General features: G+C 45.7%; 2 protein-coding genes and 1 long non-coding RNA gene across 9 annotated transcripts in view; 2 read left to right on the top strand and 1 right to left on the bottom strand.

Moving 5' to 3' along the window:
- PAIP2 (poly(A) binding protein interacting protein 2) overlaps nt 1-5,841 on the top strand; it is a 20,168-nt gene extending 14,327 nt beyond the window's left edge. For both annotated transcript variants that reach the window (XM_019424333.2, XM_019424331.2), the window contains exons 2-4: nt 769-932; nt 2,324-2,503; nt 4,828-5,841. In XM_019424333.2, coding sequence (XP_019279878.1) covers nt 795-932; nt 2,324-2,503; nt 4,828-4,884 — 375 coding nt within the window. In that variant the 5' untranslated portion in view covers nt 769-794 and the 3' untranslated portion in view covers nt 4,885-5,841. The remainder of the gene's footprint in view (nt 1-768; nt 933-2,323; nt 2,504-4,827) is intronic.
- Nucleotides 1-19,447, top strand: part of LOC109252144 (uncharacterized) — a 154,632-nt gene that overhangs the window by 71,297 nt on the left and 63,888 nt on the right. The gene's annotated exons all lie outside the window — the stretch shown is intronic.
- Nucleotides 1-19,447, bottom strand: part of SLC23A1 (solute carrier family 23 member 1) — a 21,760-nt gene extending 2,313 nt beyond the window's left edge. The window contains exons 1-16 of one of the 6 annotated variants that reach the window (XM_019424334.2): nt 19,239-19,440; nt 18,089-18,150; nt 17,314-17,448; nt 16,695-16,852; nt 15,868-15,956; nt 15,640-15,707; nt 15,272-15,453; nt 15,040-15,160; nt 14,593-14,749; nt 14,143-14,290; nt 13,254-13,359; nt 12,882-13,011; nt 12,639-12,782; nt 12,036-12,131; nt 9,281-9,544; nt 3,904-4,298 (exon numbers count right to left, since the gene is read on the bottom strand). In XM_019424334.2, coding sequence (XP_019279879.1) covers nt 9,300-9,544; nt 12,036-12,131; nt 12,639-12,782; nt 12,882-13,011; nt 13,254-13,359; nt 14,143-14,290; nt 14,593-14,749; nt 15,040-15,160; nt 15,272-15,453; nt 15,640-15,707; nt 15,868-15,956; nt 16,695-16,852; nt 17,314-17,448; nt 18,089-18,150; nt 19,239-19,320 — 1,923 coding nt within the window. In that variant the 5' untranslated portion in view covers nt 19,321-19,440 and the 3' untranslated portion in view covers nt 3,904-4,298; nt 9,281-9,299. Of the gene's footprint in view, nt 1-3,903; nt 4,299-9,280; nt 9,545-12,035; nt 12,132-12,638; nt 12,783-12,881; nt 13,012-13,253; nt 13,360-14,142; nt 14,291-14,592; nt 14,750-15,039; nt 15,161-15,271; nt 15,454-15,639; nt 15,708-15,867; nt 15,957-16,694; nt 16,853-17,313; nt 17,507-18,088; nt 18,152-19,238 lie in introns of those variants that run through there. The other 5 variants (XM_053907447.1, XM_053907450.1, XM_053907449.1 and 2 more) reach the window with 5 other exon arrangements.

Raw genomic sequence — 19,447 nt, 5'->3', positions numbered from 1 at the left:
GTCATGGGATTGAGCCCCTTGCTTAAGATTCTCTCTCTTCCTCTCTCTCTGCCCCTCTCCCCAGCTTGTGCTCTCTTTCTTAAAAAAAAAAAAAAAAAAAAGAATAGCACGCATATTTTATATATATATATATGTGTATATATATATATATACACTACACACACACACACACACACACACACACACACACATATATATGAGATTACTTGGCTTGCAAATCATTGTACAGTGGACAGATCCAGACATGGAGAAATTCGACATGGACCCAGAGATACAAAGCAAATAGAGAGTGTGCTATGAAGTCTAGAGATCCACAGCATTCTTTACCTTGGGACTGAGGAACTAAGAGGTTATTAAAAGTCTGTTTTCATTTGCAATCTCTGAGCTTTTTAATATCACCTGTTAAAAGTAGAATTTGCTTTTCATAAAGTCACTTGATTTAGATCTTCCAGACCTTGTTTTATAAAGCAAGAGATATCCAGTATTTAAAAAATTGGTTGATTTGGGAATTACGTTCAAGCTGTCGATTACCGTCATTTGCTGTTACCAGAAAGCACTAGATGAATCTAGGCTATTCTCAGCAATTTCTTGAATATTGAGATCATTTGAGAAAAAAAAAAAAAAATGAAACTTTCCACTTGCTTGGTTTATCATGTGCCTTAATACATCATGTGCATGTAATACCTAACCACGATTCCTGGAGATAATAGCTGCTCACTAAGAACCGAAAGAATGACTAACACAATTAACTATTGTTTTTCTTTTAAGGTTAAAAACGACAACTAACGCCAACCATGAAAGATCCAAGTCGCAGCAGTACTAGCCCAAGCATCATCAATGAAGATGTGATTATTAATGGTCATTCTCATGAAGATGACAATCCATTTGCAGAGTACATGTGGATGGAAAATGAAGAGGAATTCAACAGACAAGTTAGTTTTATGTACAAACATACTCTCTCTTTTGTAGCCCATAACAGCTCTCAGTACTTGACCCTGAAGCGTGTTTTATTTCGTCCCTTATATATGAAATATATGGATTAATGTGCCAGTACTCCTCTTTTATTTGGATGCTGATTACTACCAGGTTTATCTGCTCACTGAAATAATATAGGGAGGTTTTTTCAGCATTCCACCCCAGATATTCTTATTCAGGAGGACTAGGGTAGAGCCTAGGAAACTTGTTTTTTAAAAGCTCCAAGATAGGGTGCAACTAGATGGTTTATTTGGTGTATCATGTGACTCTTGATCTCAGGGTTGTGAGTTCGAGCCCCATATTGGGTGTAGAGATTACTTGAAAATAAAACTTAAAAAAATAAAGTTGGTTCCAGTGTACAGTTAGGTTTGGAATCCATTGCCATGCACCAATCAGATTGCTGTTAAAAGAGTAGAAAGCAGGAGCAGATAGTCCTAGGTACTAGGGTACAGAATTGTGTTGTGTTTCACCTGAGGTTCTCAATCTGATGAGCCTGAAAATCTGCCACTACTGTTCTCTTTAGAGAATGCTCAGACATTGATGAATGTTGTCTTTTATTTCCATATTTCTGGCATCTGTTCCCATCTTTTGTCTAGTTCCTCCCTGATCATGGCTTTGGTAATCAGTAGTCAGCTGGATTTCACCATATCCAGTAATGGATATTCTAGAGTAAAACAGTGTAAATTCAGTGAGAATCATTTGGGCTGTTTTTGTTGGTTTGGATTTGTTTTTAATTACCCATGCCTTGACCCTACCCTGTACAGAATTTTAGTCATTTTTGGTTGGGTTTAGGGTTTTCGTAGTTGTAAAGTATCACAGGTAATTCCAATAGGCATTCCTCAATGAAAGCACTCCTTTATTTAATACTTCCCCACTTTCTGCTAGGACACATAAAGACAGCAAAACCTTAAACAGATCCTCCCTAGTCTTACAGTAAACGTTTTTTTTCTTGGCACAGAAGCAGAGAAGGTTAAAATAGTGTGTTTTTAAATGCTTTAAATTGCTTTTTTTGTTTCTGTTTTTTTGTTTTGTTTTTTGTTTTTGTTTGTTTGTTTGTTTTTTTGAGAGAGGGAGCATGCACATGAGCTGGTGAGGGGCAGAGGAAGAGAGAGAATCCTAACCTAAGCAGGCTCCACGTCCAGCACGGAGCCCAGTGCAGAGCTCGATCCTACAACCCTGGGATCATGACCTGAGCCGAAATCAAGAGTTGGATGCTCAGCCAACTGAGCCACCCAGGCACACCTTAAATGCCTTAATTCAGGATATTTTAAATCATTCCTAGTGACACATTCCTAGTGACACATTACCAAGTATGCTATCAGTGATCCTTTATTTATTATAAATCCAGATAGAAGAGGAGTTATGGGAAGAAGAATTTATTGAACGCTGTTTCCAAGAAATGCTGGAAGAAGAAGAGGAACATGAGTGGTTTATTCCAGCTCGAGATCTCCCACAAACTATGGACCAAATCCAAGACCAATTTAATGACCTTGTTATCAGTGATGGCTCTTCTCTGGAAGATCTTGTGGTAAAAAGTTATTTTTCATCTTTTTAAAAAACTAGCTCATCTTTCCCATAAGTGGAAAAGCCAGCAGTATCTGTTTAACAAGAGTTCTACATTTCTTCCCCTTCAGAAATTGTACTGCTTCTTTCTATGGAAGCAGGGGCCTCTCAGTCTCACTTATGACTTAGAGTGACTTCTGGCAACACTCTGGAGCTAGTCTGAGGCTGCTAACAGACTTCTTGCCACTGCTTTTAGTTTTGATAACTATATTACCCTAGGATATGTAAATATCTTAAAGCTTTAATCCAAAAGAAGTATATTGTATGTCCATGTAACTTGCCTATACAAAAGTAGCTTGATGAAGAAGTTTTGCTCATTAATTTTTTTCTTAAACATTTGGCAAAATTTGCACATTTTTATCTGAAAGGTGAAAATTTGGAGATTTTTTTTTTTCCTGCCCCAAGATTTTCATTGAGTTACCCTAACTCCATTTGGAACTGGGATTTAATATGGACTTTTACAAGCTCTTGGCAGAAGAGGAACAAAAACCTATTTGCATTTTTACCTACTCTCTATGTCTCATTGCTGGGGATGGTAGGTACATTTGCAGTAAATTTTTTCAGGAATTAAGATAAATAGGCATCAGTGCTAGAATAGAACGTGATGAATCGTTTGCTAAAATTAAGATAAAATGATCTAAAGTCATAATGGTGACCTTTCTGTCCATATTGACAGTCTCTACTTGCTTTTACAATATAGTTCTCTGGGATTTACTCCTAGACTCACAAATATTTTTTGCAGTTATTTTTTGTTCACTGTGCATTGATTTCTTAACCTGGCGATATATCATAATTACCTGTGAAGGATTAAAACCAAAAATAAGTCCCTTAGCTAGATCCCAGACTTGCAAACCAGTTGTCTAGGCATAAAAAGCACTCCTAGGGCATACTGCCAGCCTGCCCCATCAGGCATTTGGGAACCATTCTTCTAAAGGGCTGTATGGAGAACACTGAAATTTACATTGTAGTACAGATTTGTTGTAGTAAATGACAACCCAGTTGAGCAGATGTGTGATCTCAATAGTCTGTTGTGATATGCTTGCTTATGACTACATTAGTCATTCCACAAATAATCCTGGTTGCTCTGATGAGTGAAGTCCTTTGCTGGTCATAATGTATAACTTTAATCTGGACCCAATACAATTTCATTGTCTAGAAACTGGCTTGTTCTTTTTGGTCTATTTGAGATTATGTTAATTCCTTATCATTCTTTTGTAGCTGCCAAAAGATTGCACATTCAAGAACAATGCTTTTTTTAATTTAAACTTCACACTTTTAAAGTTTAGATAGATTTCCTTTGAGAGAAGTGAGAGTATGTCCTGTCCAAGGAAATGGCTGTGTATAAATTATAAAATTAAAATTAAATTGTTGCTTCAAGATGTTATTTAATATACTTTGGTCATGAAGTAAGTGGCATAGGGGGATCATATTCAGTCTAAAAGCCTACCAGTATTCTGACATTTCAGGCCCTGTAATACATCCCGATTTCTTTTCATCTTTATCAACTATGGTGGAGGCAGATTTCCACATTGTGGAATGTCTGACATGTCTGCTTAGGAAAGTCAAGATTTAGAGATCTAGAATACTGGCTCTTAGAGACTTTGGCCCATTCTTCCTCTAACTGATGCAGAAATAGGGTTCCAAAGAGAGTGACTTATCCAGGCTTTCATAGGAAGTTAGTTTAGAGCAGAGCTGGAATTCCATCTTAGGGTCTTCTCATTCCCCATGTAGTTTTCTTTTCCTTTTACAAACTTTGCTTCCTGTAGTAATTAGAATACAGCAGTTTTAGAAAGACAACTGTGTATTTTCAATGAGGATCATAAGCAAAATTAATCCATAAACAATTCCCCAATCCACTTTAATCATCATTTCAATACTTGTTTAATATTGTTGCATAGTATGAAACTGTTAAAATCAAATATTATAGTTAAATGAACAGAATTCCTTATTCAGTGACACCTTTTTAGTTTGTGTGTAGATAGTGGGTTTCTGATTACACTTAAGCAAATTTAATTTCAATTTTTTCTTTCTCTTTAGAAGGCTATAAGTTTTCATATATTATGTATGTGTATATACATATACACATACATAATATATATAGTTTACTTCTGGTTCCTTCTTTCCCTTCTTATAGATAAGATTTTTTGGGTTAAGTTTAACCGTACAATCTGAGTTCTTTTGTCTTACGTTTTTTGGAAGATATTTTTGCGTGTGGATCTGGGTTGAATGCTTTTGAGTATCTGAAGCCATCTGTTAATGAACTTGATTTTTTATGTACTTATTTTCCAGGTCAAGAGCAATCTGAATCCAAATGCAAAGGAGTTTGTTCCTGGGGTGAAGTACTAAAATATTTGAGTAGACGGGGCCCTCTTTTGGTGGATGTAGCACAATTTCCACACTGTGAAGGCAGTATTAGAAGACTTAATTGTAAAAGCTCTCTCTTGTCACTGTGTTACACTTATGCATTGCCAAAGTTTTGTTAGTCTTGCATGCTTAATAAAAGTGCTGAGACTGTTATTAAGTAATAAGCTGTCAAACATTTACTGAAAATAGAATTGGCCCCATGGCTTGATGTGAAGACAGCGAGGAAAGAAGCACCAGTCAAGATGTAACAAAGCGCCAAATTAAAATGACCTCTAAATCTTCGTGAATTGCCTTTTTTGAGGCTAAACTGGTCCCTTAGCGTTAGCTAACCGTTGTTAATGTCCAAACTTTTTTTTTTTTTTTAACGAGTAAATTTAAGTTCAAGTTGTTAGGCAAATTTCTCAGTTCAGACTTACTAAATTTGCATTTGTCACTATCAAGAATTTCCATTTTCTGAAGAAGGCCTTGTTAATTAATTTGAAACAATTCATTATAGACAAGTAAGTCTTTGGTTACTGAGGTTATAAGATAATGCTCATGATGAGAACTAGCCCTGACTTTTATGGTATGTTATCACATAAGAAATGTGAATCCTCCTAGTGTTAGATCTGAGGAAGTATTGCATCTTCTCAGGTGTCACTGCATCATAGCCATGCCTATGTGAAGTGCAACATTTGACCCACCATAATCCAATTGAACAAAGAAATTGTAACATGATTTGAGTGGTGCTTTTCCTTGCTTTGTTAACCATCACTACAATGGTCTGCAGCACAACTTTTCTTTTAACAAAGCTAGAACAGTTTTGGCTTCTTAAACTTCATACTTGGGTAGGTTAAGCTGCCATACGTGTTCAGTGTGAATAGTGTTTAAGTTGAAAATATTGTAAAAAAATTATATTTTTTCAAAAATATTTAAAAAAATAAATAATAGTAGAACCGAGCTGATGGTTGTGTTTATTGGTGCTTGAGTGCAGACTCTCCTGTGGTGATTGATACTCACTGTATTGTGGTTTCAGTACTTCAGGACAACCCTACTGGCAAGAATTGCTAAGAGAGCAGGCTTTATTAAATTCCAGAGTGTCAAGTGTGTCATTACGCATGTATCTGTCCAAAATGTAGCAGTAAAACAAACCTGATCTCCCCTTCTGTAAGCCACTGTGATTACCTCAGGCTGCAGTCAGTGTCAGGGCAGTTATGGATGTCCACCTTAAGAAGGTTTTTGGCTAACCAGTGTAATGGTAACCTTACTGTAGTATAATCTCCATTGGCTTCTGCCCTTCACAAGCCGTTGCTGGTCTGATTGGACTGGTTTGCTATTTTGGTTCACCTGGACCATCCCTGTTTTCCCCTCACAAGCTTATTTATATGTTTGTTCCTGAGGTGAAGTATTAAAGGAGTTTGTTCCTGGGGTGAAGTACTTTATTTTGGGATAATCGTTATCTTGGGACAGGCTGTCAGCCAACTAGCAATTCCCTGGTTCTACATACAATTCTACCTTATGGCCCTACTCAGTTATGCTTTTCTTGAGTTTGTTGGGCTCAGAATTGAGAAGGCCATATAGTCAGTCTGGTTCACATTCTTTGTGGGGGATCCTTTGGTGTGCCCAAATGCCCCAGTGTTTTTTAATAGCTACCTTAAAAGACAATAAACAAGTAGGTTGTTGTTTTTTTGTGGTTTGTGGTTTTTTTGTAATCTCAAGCACCTGGCTGGCTCAGTTGGTAGAGCATACAACTCTTGATCTCAGGGTTATGAGTTCAGGCTCCACATTGGGTGCAGAACTTACTTTAAAAACAAAAAATAATCTCTACACCCAACATGGGGCTTGAACTCATGACCCCCAAGAGTCGGATGCTCTACTGACTGAGCCAGCAAGGCACCCCAAAACAAGTGGATTTTTAAGAAACTCTGAAGCAGAAATGATTCTACTTGGCTCTCTTTCTTTTTGGAGCTTTGATACAGCCAGTCCCCTATGTCTCTTAATAGCTAAGTACCACAAGTGGCACAGCTGGCTGCCAAATGTATGAAGCTTACAGATCCTTTTTTCTCTAAGCTTAGACAGGGGCAGATGAGTTCATTTCTACATAATGCCAAATTATCATAGTGCAGTATAACTGGAGATTATAAACTCCAGTAATGATGTAAGCTGATGATTAAGAGTAAAGACTATGGGGCACCCTTCTTCCCCTGCTCACGCTCTTCTCTTTCTCTCTCTTTCTCAAAAATAAATAACCTTAAAAAAAAATAGAAGTTCAGTTATTAAAATTAAAAAAAAAATTTTTTTTAATCTTTATTTTTGAGAGAGAGACAGAGCGTGAGCAGGGGAGAAACAGAGAAGGAGACACAGAATCTGAAGCAGGCTCCAGGCTCTGAGCTGTCAGTACACAGAGCCCGACGTGGGGCTCGAACCCATGAACTGTGAGATCATGACCTGAGCTGAAGTCGGACGCTTAACTGACTGAGCCACCCAGGCGCCCCACAGTTACTAAAATTACTAAAAAAAAAAAAAAAGCAAAGACTAGCCAGACTTCCTAGATGTGAATCCATTGATCATGGACAAGTCACTTTTCTATGCCTTAGTTTCCACATCTTTAAAATGGTAGAAATAATGGGGCATATGGCTGGCTCAGTCAGAAAAGCATGTGACTCTTGATCTCAGGGTTGTGAGTTTGAGCCCCACAAGGGGTGTAAAGGAGTACAAAAAAATTTCTTAAATAAAACAGTAGTAATAACAGTATCTATCTTAGGATTGTGTGATTCGTTAATACACATCAAGCCCTTAAGATAGTCCTCAGCACATAGAAAGTTCTGTTTAAGTGATTGTTATTATTATTACTATTAAAAGAGTATTCTAATTTTTTAAAATGTTTATTTTTGAGAGACAGAGAGAGGGAGACACGGAATCCAAAGCAGGCTCCAGGCTCTGAGCTATCAGCACAGAGCCTGAGGTGGGGCTCGACCCCACCAGCCTCGAGATCATGACCTGAGCCAAAGTCAGATACTTAACCAAATAGCCACCCAGGCATCCCTAGAGTATTCTAATTTTGTTGGAACTTTTTTTTTTTCAAATTTTAATTAAATGCTAGTTAACATACAGTGCAATATTGGTTTCAGGAGTAGAATTCAGTGATTCATCACTAATATACAACACCCAGTGCCCATCCTAATAAGTACCCTCCTTAACACACATCACCCACCTCCCTCTATCAATCCTCAGTTTATTCTCTATTGTTAAGAGTCTCTTATGGTTTGTTTCCCTCTGTCTTTCTCTCCTCCTCCCATATGTTCATGTTTTGTTTCTCCCACATATAAGTGAAATCGTATGGTATTTGTCTTTCTCTGACTTACTTAGCATAATACACTCTAGCTCCTTTTGGAACTTTTCTTGTCAGGGAAACTGCACATTAAAACTACTTAGCTGATGGGGCGCCTGGGTGGCGCAGTCGGTTAAGTGCCCGACTTCAGCCAGGTCACGATCTCGCGGTCCGTGAGTTCGAGCCCCGCGTCAGGCTCTGGGCTGATGGCTCGGAGCCTGGAGCCTGTTTCCGATTCTGTCTCCCTCTCTCTCTGCCCCTCCCCCGTTCATGCTCTGTCTCCCTCTGTCCCAAAAATAAATAAAAAACGTTGAAACAAAAAATTAAAAAAAAACTACTTAGCTGTTTAACTGGAATCAGACATCTGCATTACAGGTAGAGATGGAAAGTTTCAGAGCATCAGCTATTCCATTTTGAAGCCCTTTGGACAGATCACCCCATTAGGGCCTGTGTGTCATAGTTTTAAGGTAATTGAAGTCATCCTGTTTTGATTTTGGGGTTCTTATTTTATGATCATTATTGAAACAAGGCAGCATATATGAGAGGAGCCCAATGCAGGGCTTGAACTTGCAACCCTGGGATCATGACCTGAGCTGAGATCAAGAGTCAGACGCTTAACCACTGAACCATCCCGGTGCCCCTGAGAGGATTTTTCGTGTTCTTGTGCATTGTCAGTATTTCTCAACCTATTCCATGTCATAAAGTATTATTTTTTTTTAGCATACTGGAGTGCAAGGATGGGGCTATCTGTGGCTAGAGTTTATGGTTCATGGGCTGCAGTTGACCCATTTCCTGCCTAGATACTCAGACTGCTGAAGGGGTCAGTATGTCAGCATACTTGTAACTTCTTAGTGACCCACATCAGTTGGGAAGTTCTACTCTCATTATGAAATAACTAAGGAATTCCATTCAGAATCCATATTTTCACTTTGTACCCATCTACTTTCCCCTTAAAGACTGTGAAATAGGTCACAAAAGTGGAAATTGAGTAGTTTTGTTTTTCTTTGGTTAAAGCATAAGAATATGATTTTTCAACCCTCCCACAAAAGACCATCTAACACATCCTACCTTTCCTAGGAGTAATTTTTCAGACTTTGGTGCATGCAGACCCAGTATGTATATTATCTGGAGTGTCTTCTGGAACTGGATGCTGGCCTTTTGACCTTGAAAATCCTCTGAAGACTGGGCAGATAGGAATGTATTTCAGAAAGGCAATCCTCTTTACCATGCTCATCCCAATGGGGAAGTCATAGCTCTTGAGGCTGGTAGACATCTCACTGTTGGCATGGGCCCCAGCTTTCCACTGTATTAGACCTCGTTCCTGTGGGCTCCCTGGAAGAGGACAGAGAAATTACCAGGGCCAGCAACCCTCCACTACCTCCCCTTCCCATAACCTAGTCCTAAGGCAGACTTCTGGAATCCATGGTCTTCATTCTCAATTATTTTCTGGGACTGAAAAGTTACTGAATCCACAATTCTCAGCTCCTAAGTTGCCAAGAGCTCGAGGAAACCCTAAAAGGTACTGGTTATACTTTGTATTTATTGTGTATCTATAGTGTACCAGGCTCTGTGCTAAGTGCTTTCATTTCTTTATCTCATTTCTCCAAAACATTCCTGTGGGAAGTATACAGGTACTATTATACAAATTTATATGATGAAGAAACAGGCAGAAAGGTTAAGTAATGGTCAGTTTACATCTCTAGTGTGGAGCTAGTGTGTGCTAAGCTGATGGGGACCAGATAGTGCCCAGACCTGCTTTGGGGCCAAGCAGGGATATTCACAAAGGCTATAATCATTATTAATATTCAATATTATGATTCCATATTTAGAAAATACACTTGCTTTTATAATACAAACCTCAGAAAGTCAAGCTACTAAGTAAAATCTTTGTTGGTAGTATGGATACATGAAAGATTATTTACATCTAGGGGAGTATTTCGTCAAGAGGCAGGAAAGCAGTGCGTGAGATCTCTGAGGTTTTTACAAGAGGGCTGAGGTTAGAGAAGACTGATACAGTGTGAGTAGAAAGAGATTTCCACTAGCCCCACTAGCATTTCTTGAACTAAATTACCCCTCTTAAGTTTCTGCTGTGGATGGGGAAAGAAAGAAAATGCAAGGCGGCCCATCAGCAAAATGTGCATCACATAGAAGAAAGTTGTATACAGGTAATTCCATGATTAAGGACCGGCTTCTGGTTTAACCAGACCTGGGTTTGAATTCAGGTTGGCAATTAGGCAACTTGAATTAGGTAAATGATTTGACCACTCAGCTTCAGATTCCTCAACAATGCACACTGAAGGACTATTGACGATTATGGAGCTCCTGGGTGGCTCAGTCGGTTGTGTCTAACTCTTTGGTTTTGACTCAAGTCACAATCTCACGGTTGTGCAGCTGAGCCCCTTGTCAGGCTCTGTGCTGACAGCGCAGAACCTGCTTGAGATTCTCTCTCCTTCTCTGCCCCTCTCCTGCTTGTGTGCTTGCATTCTCTCTCTCAAAACAAACATTAAAACAAAAAAGGATTATGGGGCATAACATGTATAATGATCCCTGGTAGTGATGGTTGCTGATAGGGAGTTGGGTTGAAGGATGGGAATGTGAGAATCTCAGCAAGGCAGTCTGAGGCTATTAAAATCTGAGGTAGCTTAATCCAGCTACCCAAACCACAAAGTCCGTCAGTATACAGTCCAGCTGATGCCCTCTACCTCCTCAGATTCCATGAGCATAGAGGCTGCCACTTCTCTTTCTCATGTCCACAGCCAGCCTTCTAAATGGGGAGGAGCGGGTACCACCTGTTAGTCCATGGGGTAACTGCTACCAAGAGTTCTCTCATCATCTGATGCTGTCTGGAATTTCTAAAAGTGCCATGGCACTTAGGCCTTGCCTGCCCTCCAACCCTGCAACTGTGTTCAGGCTGGGAAGTGGTGGGCGATGGAGGGCCATCATCCTTCTACTCCCATCCCTCATCTTCCTGGAATGATGCAGCCTTTAACCTCTGCCTCCATGGGGCTTTCCCTGATTCACCAGATCCCCCGAAACCCTCTACAGAGGCAGTATGGTGCAATTGTTGGGACACAAGTCCTAGACTGCATCAAATAGACTTGGTAAAAATCCCAGATTTGCAACCTGTTAAATCTTCAAATGCTGTGAACTTTGGTAAGTCACTTAACCTCTCTGATTCTGTTTCCTTGTGAAATGGTGTTGATAGCATCTACCAGGATAGTCTTTGAGAATGAAATGAGACACATAGTTTCATGCCTGACCCATAGTAGACGTTTGGTAAACGTTAACTGTGCTTGTTACTCATTAAGTAACTGGTGACAGTTTTTATATCTTACAGGGAACATAAACATGAGCCAGGAGGGTTCTCAGGGACTCACTAAGTTATCTTCCACAATCCCTGCAAAAAGCCCTAACATCAAAGAGAAATAAATGTTAGGGGCTCTTCTAGTAGCTAGTATTATTTGGCAGTGGGTGTTGCCAACAAACTGATGCTTCATTTGTATCTGCCCTAATCTAAGAAAGCAAAGGCTACCAAAGGCACCCCTCAACCTGGCTATCACGAATTGGAAGGAAACAACTCACAGGGCCCCGAATGACTTCTCTAGACCCATCCTCTTCAAGACCTATGAGGCATGACTGTACCACTGTCTAGCCACTAGTCTCTCACTCCAGCCAGTGGGCACTCCACCAGCCCAAACTTCCTGTTTCTCCTTGCACGTCCTGCATTGCATGGGTCCTGGCCACACTTCTGATCGAGGGGCCATTTGTTAGAGTGCATGTGAGGCCAGCCTAGTTCTGTTTCCCTCCCAGAGGTGACCCATACCTGGCACTGTGTTGTCCAGTATGAAAGCGAGGCACCCACCCACAAACATCTCTGTGGTCAGCAGCACAGTCAGAATCTGGTCCACTTCAGGAATGCCTGTGGAATAGGTCAAGGGCCAGTGGACATCTTGGCCTCACCTGAAGACCAGAGCTCAGGGGCTTTCTCCCCACTTGTGGAGTTTACTGACTTCCTTGAGTGGGCAGGGAGATGAAGTGGTACAAACCCCAACTTTCTAACCTATCTGTACCCTGTCCCACCCTTGGATTCAAATCCCAGTTTTGCCAATTGCTACTTATCTTGGGACAAATCATTTAACTTCTCTGAGCCTCACTTTCCTCTTCTGTAAAGTGGAAATGATAATACTATCTGTCTCCTGGAGCTGTTGTGAATATTAAATGAGCACATGTAAAGCTCCATAGCTGTCCATAGAAAGTGTCTTAGTAAAGGACAGTTGCTAATCACTTCTCAGCTTCTGGTTCACATCTAGAGTTGGGCAGGATTTGTGGTTCTCTCGTATGGTGCCTTTGACCGAGGGAGCTGTGCCCAGAGTCGAGCCCACCATACCTCCCCTATCGACCGAGATACTCAGACTAGCGGAGGCACCTGTGTTGATGACGCCGGGGTTGGACTCCAGGTAATTGGGCAGCGTGAGCCCGAAGAACATGGAAAATCCGAGCACGAACAGGTTGCGAGAGGAGTTCATGTCCACGAACTGCAAGTTGGACAGCCCCACAGCCGTAATCATGCCTGAGGGCGCAGGAGAACGGCTGAAGGCGTCCCGCAGGCCCGATGGGCTCCACCACTCCGCGACCGTGCAGAGACCCACGGCGCACACGCGGCACTCACCGAAAAGGGTGCAGAACATGCCCCCCAGGATGGGGTCAGGGAGCGAGGCAAAAAGGGCGGTGAATTTGCCAACAGTGCCCAGGACTAGCATGATGCCCGCACCATATTGCACCACGCGCCGGCTGCCCACCTGCAAGGGAGTCGGGGGGCAGGGTTAGACTCCAGGCGCGAAGCCTGACGGGATGAGTCGAGAAGCCAGGAAGGTGGGCGGGGCCTGTTATAAAAGTGAGCACAAAAGGGCCGGGGCTTGATGCGGGGCGGGACCTCTCGAAGCCAGGACGTGGCTAGGCCAAAGTGGGGGGAAGCTTGGGGCAAGTTTGTGGCACAGGGAATGGGGGTGGGGCTTTGTGCCGCTCCGGCTTGTCTTGGCACCTTGGTAATCCCTAGAACGCCAATGTTGGGGCTAGACGAGGTGGACCCGTTGCCTGTGCCCAGCAGACCTGCGATAATGCAGCAGATGCCTTCCGTGAAGATGCCCCTATAAGGAAAGGGTGAGTTTGGGCCTCAGTCCAGCCTCTGCCCTGGCTTATGTCCTTCCATCACCCTGGGCGGGCTGCTCGCCTTCTTGGGGACTGGGCAAGCAGCAACTATCTGTCTGTAGTACTCCCCACTCCAGGCCAGAGGTGGGTCTGGGAGCCAAGAGCCCAGGTCCGAGCGCTAGTCCCAGGGCCCTGGAACTTACTCCCTTAGGCGACTCTGGGCTTCAATTTCCTCATCTGTAAAATGGGCATAATAAGGGTACCTTGTCTCACAGAGTCGTTAGTAGATTGCATAAGAGAATACACATGGAGGGCTATGCACACGAAAGGTTGTCAATGACCGCAGTTTCCCTTAGGTGTCTTTATCTCAACTACTGGTGACACTCAGAGTGAGTGATGTGAGTATTCCATTTCTTTTTTTTTTTTTTAACATTTATTTATTTTTGAGACAGAGAGAGACAGAGCATGAAGGGGGGAGGGGCAGAGAGAGAAGGAGACACAGAATCGGAAGCAGGCTCCAGGCTCTGAGCCATCAGCCCAGAGCCTGACGTGGGGCTTGAACTCACGGACCGCGAGATCATGACCCGCGAAGTCGGACGCTCAACCGACTGAGCCACCCAGGCGCCCCAATGAGTATTCCATTTCATAAGTAAGGAGAATGAGGTCTGGAAAGTATTAGTGACTTGACCAAGTCCACACCTTTGAGACTCAACCTTGTCCCTACATTTGCTTCCTGAATGGCCCCTGAGGGATCAGATATTGGAGAGGGCAGGTGGCCATACCTGTTGATAGCATGTACTGGAGGGGGTGGTGCACCAGCCAGGCGGGCACAAGCATAGTAATCTCCGATGGACTCAATGATGCCGGCCAGTGTGGCACTGAACATTCCCAGGACAGCAGCCGCAGTCACTGTGGGCAGGCCCCACTGACCTGGATAGGGAGGGAGAAGGGAGGATGGGTGCAGTAACCTCTGGGATGCAGGGAGTGGACAAGGCAGTATGTGGGGGTTAAGATGTCTCACCCTGGGGTGGGAGCTATACAGTTGTCAGAGCTTATTTGGGATCACTCAGAGTCATGAAGCTGGAGTGAGGCTTTGAGGAAAATACCACTCTGCCTGCCACACTATAAATGTACAGCTAATGCCAAGTGCATCACTGGCTGCGTTGGGATCATCAGGGACCATCATGGATGGTCTTAGCTAGAAGCAGAAGGGCCCAGGTGGGGTGTCTCACAGGGGTAGGGGATGCGGATCCAGGGCGCAATAGCCATGATGTCCCCTCGGGCGTCCGTTCGTGCCTGGAATCCATAAGCTGTGGAGTCTGAGGGCAGCACATTCGTCAGGGTCAGGATATAGCAGAGCAGCCACACGGTCATGATGGCCAGCACAATCTGAAGTGGGGTGGGGTGAGGGGAGCACTGAGGGCCCTGGAAGTCTTGGTCCAGGCTAAGCAGCCCCTACCTCAGCCCTAGCTCCAGCTCCAGCCCCAGCCCTAGCCTTCACCCCCACACCAGCTCAGACCTGGACCCCAATACCTACTCTAGCCGCTGACTAGGACCTCACCTGTGCTCTGGCTCTAGCTCCTCTGCTGTCCTGGACCTGACCGCCCCCCGACCTTTGCCCTGGCCCCAGGTCCAGCCCCTGCCCTAGTCCCAGCCCCAGGTGTCTGTCAGCTCCTCACAGGAAACATCTTGAAGATCTGGATGCGGAAGAGAGTGAGGCCTTTGCCCCAACGGTAGACAGGCAGCAGGAAGGTGAGGTTACGCAGGTACTGGGAGAAGAGGACGATCAGGAGAATGGAACTGGGGGCAGAGGCACAAAGGAAAGATGGCTGGTAGGCTGGACTGGGGCCAGGACACGAAAGGGGTGAAAGGGGTGGGGCTGGGAAAGGATCAGGCTTAATGCCTGCTCACCAAGCTGAGATGCCCCAGTGGGAGCCAGCTCGGTCGCCAGCAGCTTGGAAGACAGAGAGGCCAATGAGGGAGACCGTGGGGGTGACCGTGAGAGGCCCTATGTAGCTGAGCAGGGCCCCAGGTAGCCCCATCAGCCCGATCACCACCTCCACCATGCTGGATACCATGATTGCACCCTGGACCTGGAAAAGCAAATAATGGTACTATAAGTCACTATTTAGAGGCTATGACCTCTACATTAAAAAAAAAAAAAAGAAAGAAAAAAGGTCCTGGACCACCTCCTTGAATCCTCCAACTCATTATCGGCCCTCACTCCCAACTAGCCCCCTACTCAGGTCCAGGTCTCTTCTACCCAGATACAAACCCACCTCACGTATCCGTGGGTGCCAGATATGAGAAGTGTTCAGGGGAAGACTCCAGTTACCGTAGATCTCCTCTGGGATCAGAAACAGGGACACACACATAGCCAGGGAACACAGAGAAGAAGAGAAGGTGCTGCCATGAATGCAGTCTGGTGTCTGGACTCAGGACAGTGGCCCAGACTTCCAGGCTCCTGGGCCTCCCCTCTCCAGCACAGACCCCAGAAGTGTGCCCACCTTCTGGGGGGCATTTCCATCTCTCCAGGCTCAGGATGGCTTTCGCTGGGACCAGAAATGCAAAGGCGCTGGCCTGGAACAGCGGCAGCCTGGAAGGAGAGGCAAAGAGCAACAGGGCAGGGCCAGGGGAGGGCAGGGACACAGAGACAGCGGAGATGGGGAGAGAGGGACACAGAGAGGACAGAGAGAATCACATCCAGGGACAGAGACACAGGGACAAGGGCAGGGCAAAGCTGAGAGAAGTCGCTGTGGCCCCAGGCAGGCCTCTAACGTTTTGGGGGCCCAAGGGAGAAAACAAATGCAGTCTCTGGCCTACAACATGCTCCCTTTCCTTCCCAACCCCACTTCCTGCACTGTGAGGGGCCATGTACAGGGAAGCAAACAGCTCAGCTATTGCATCCAAGCCCCACTCACAACCTTCCTCCATCCCCCCATCACAAAAACAACCATCTTGTGGCCACCCAAGCCTAGAGCTGTGCACACAGGGGCAGGGGCCCCTGGACAACAGGCCACTGAAGAAGACCACACAGGCCCTAAAAGGGAGGAGTGGGTGGTCCTGATTACCCAGAGTAGGGCTTAACAGGAGGAGAGCCCAGCTAGGGTATATTCCCTTAAACCCACAGACTTCTTGCCTTTGAGGAACGTCAGGGGCCTAATGTGGGATCCCAGCTTCCGGGCTCTAAGGCTGGCTTGGGAGTAGGAGTAGCAGGTGGTGACAGATAGCAGCTTTTCCCCCCAAAGAAACAGCCCTCAGAGAAAACACCTGCTCCCACTGTGTGGATCACTGTGTGTGTTGAGGGTGGGGAGGCAGAGGCAGGACAGCTCACCGGATGCCCAGTGTGGTCTGGATGAGGGTGGTGATGCCCACGCAGGTGAAGATAGTACCGATGAGTTGGCTGACCATGTACTGGTCGCGGCCCACACACAGTGCCTCAGCCAGGAGGAAGGGCACAGCAATGGTGCCACTGAAGCATGTCAAGTAATGCTGGGGGATGGTGGGGGTGGGGGGAGAGTGTATGAGGTGGAGCCCATAGGGCTCAAAGGGAAACAGGGGCGTCCTAACCATCCTTATGCCTGCCTCCATGGGCCTGAACCCATGCTGCCCCTGGCAGCTCACCCAGGGCTGATACTCCTGCAAGGGATTCCCAGAGACCTACGCCTCACCTCTCTCTGGGTTAGTAATCTGCCTCCAAGTTATTCCTGTGGCTTCAGTGGAGTGAGTCCTCTTCCCTGTGACTGCCACTCTGCCTGGCAGGTGACATGTTCCTGGGGATAATCTCTCAGGCTCCATCAGACCTCCTCCCCACCCCTGCTTGGCGACCGTCACTGTTGCTGACCTTAGGTTTCTCTTCCTATTACCCAAGATAAACTTGTTGGCCCAGAAAGGGGTGGGGATTCTGGGGAGCATGCAGAGTGGGGGCGGGGAAGCCCTCCCGAGAAGCCCACCTGGAAGCCCAGCAGAATGCACAGGTACCAGGGTGGCACATCCTCAATCTTGTACAACATGTCAAACTTGGGTTCTGTAGGCAGGGACATCGTGGGATCCCTCGTGGAGGTCCCTGCTGAGCCCAGGGACTCATGCTGGGGCAGCAGAGAGAAGGAACTCAGGGTGGAGTGATGAGGACCAGCTAAGTCCATTCTGCTCCAGAATCAATCAGATAGCCCAAGTGGCTGTCAGATCCTCAGAAAGAGGTCCAAACCACACCCTCCCTCTCGGTTCAGCCACCCAACTGCCACTTGGCCTGGCTACTCCCTGCTCGCTCCTCACATTCCTTTGTGCAGGGATGAGTCCACTCTGCTGGCTCCTGGAGGGCTTGGGACCAGGGCATTCCAACCAAGGGGATGGGACTCTAAGTCAGAATGCCTTGGGGAGCAACAGAGGAGGGGACCAAGAAGGCTGAAGTCTGTGGACAGGCCCTCTTGGGCACACTGTGGTTTCACTCTTGCCCCCTTGGAGGTCCTCGGGGTTTCCCTGGCGGTGGGAGAGGTTGGGTCCCTGCTGGCCCTCAAGCTGGAGTCCGCCAGTCCTAAAGCTGATGACCCCTGCACCCACTGCCACCCACACACCATCCCCCAATTGCTACGTTCAGCTTGGGATAGTCACTCTTAATCAAGTTCATCAGAACTTTTGTCTCTTGCTTCCCGGGGAGAAGGCCTAAGAAGGCTCTCTAGCTCCCACCCAACCCTGCCCCCCACCCAGGTCCCACCCGTTCCCCAGCACCTGTGTCTGGCCCTCGGGGTCCTCCTGGGCCCTCATCTTTGGGGCACAGGTGTGAGCAGTTCCTGAGGAAAAGAGGGGATTGGCTTTACGAAGGCCAAGAAGGACTTTAGTCCACACATCAGACATTGTTTGAAGTAAATCTGTAACCAGATCCCCAGCTCTGATTGCGAAAGGAGGACCTGGGCGGAGATAACGTATTAACTCTGGCCATGGTGGTAAAGGCCACCCAAGCCTCTGCCGTCTGAGCACGCCCTTCCCTGACTGCACCTGAGCCTGGGCATGGGACCTGTTCTTGTTTCCAAGAGAGGGTCAGAGTGCTGGTGAGGGGTGGGCAGTCTGGGAAGTTTACCAACCCCAGGGTGAGGTGGTAGTAGCGGGGGGCATTTACTAGGTCACACTCTGAACAAGACTCTTCCTCCCCACTTATTAATAACAAGTTAATAATTATCATTACCATGATCACTGTCTTTAATGAGGAATGACTGTATGCCAAGCAATTGCTATGTACTGCCGTGTTTAACCCCAGGCACTAGGCGGTATTAACCTCTTTTACAGCTGAAGAAACAGATCTAGGAGATGTGATCTGACCAAAGCCACATAGGTGCATGATTTTAGAAAAACATTCCAAAAACTCAGGTTGGCCTGAACTCCGGAGCTCATGCTATAAATCAGCCATTAAATTTGATAAAGGCCTGCCCTCCCCACACAGCCACTAATCCCTCAGTTTCTCAGAGGCCCAAAACAGATGGGCCAGCCTTGCCTGTTCCCTATGTCAAGACAATGATTCCCTTCCCCTCCCGGGCAGGACTGGCTACATAATTCACAGGACGCTGTGCAAAATGAAAATTTGGGACCCCCGTTCCAAAAGCATTATGAATTTTAACACAGCAGTAGTAGAATATTAAACCAAATACAAGGCCTTTCTAAGCACTGGGCTCTGTGTGAGTGCATGTCACTGAAACCTGCCCTCGACTCAGCCTGTCTTCTCCTCCTGGCAGGCCTACCAGCCTGATCATGGGACCTGGGGGCTAAAGGTGGTTGGGAGGGTCTGAGGAGCTAAGGCTCTTCAGCTGGTGGGGATGGACCTAAAGTTCCTGGTTCTGCTTCCCTCTGGGCTGCCCCAGCCCCAGCCCCCCCAGGGCCCACCTACTTCTGGGTTGCTGTGCCCACGGCCAGGCCCTGTTCCAAGGACCCACAGGCAGCAGTGCTCTCCACCTGGGCAGCAGCTTCATCCCACAGCCGTGAATCCGTCGTCGTCAGCTTCTCCAGTCCCCGGCTGTTCCTCTGTCTGCCTATCTTCTCCTCTCCCTTCTTGGCTCTTGCTCCCAGGTTTCCCAAAGTTGTCTGACCAGTTCGAAG

The sequence above is a fragment of the Panthera pardus genome, unplaced genomic scaffold (assembly GCF_024362965.1).
Source record: "Panthera pardus isolate Hobbes unplaced genomic scaffold, ASM2436296v1 HiC_scaffold_2, whole genome shotgun sequence".
In the NCBI taxonomy this organism is placed as follows: domain Eukaryota; kingdom Metazoa; phylum Chordata; class Mammalia; order Carnivora; family Felidae; genus Panthera; species Panthera pardus.
This window is presented reverse-complemented; position numbering and strand designations above follow the sequence as displayed.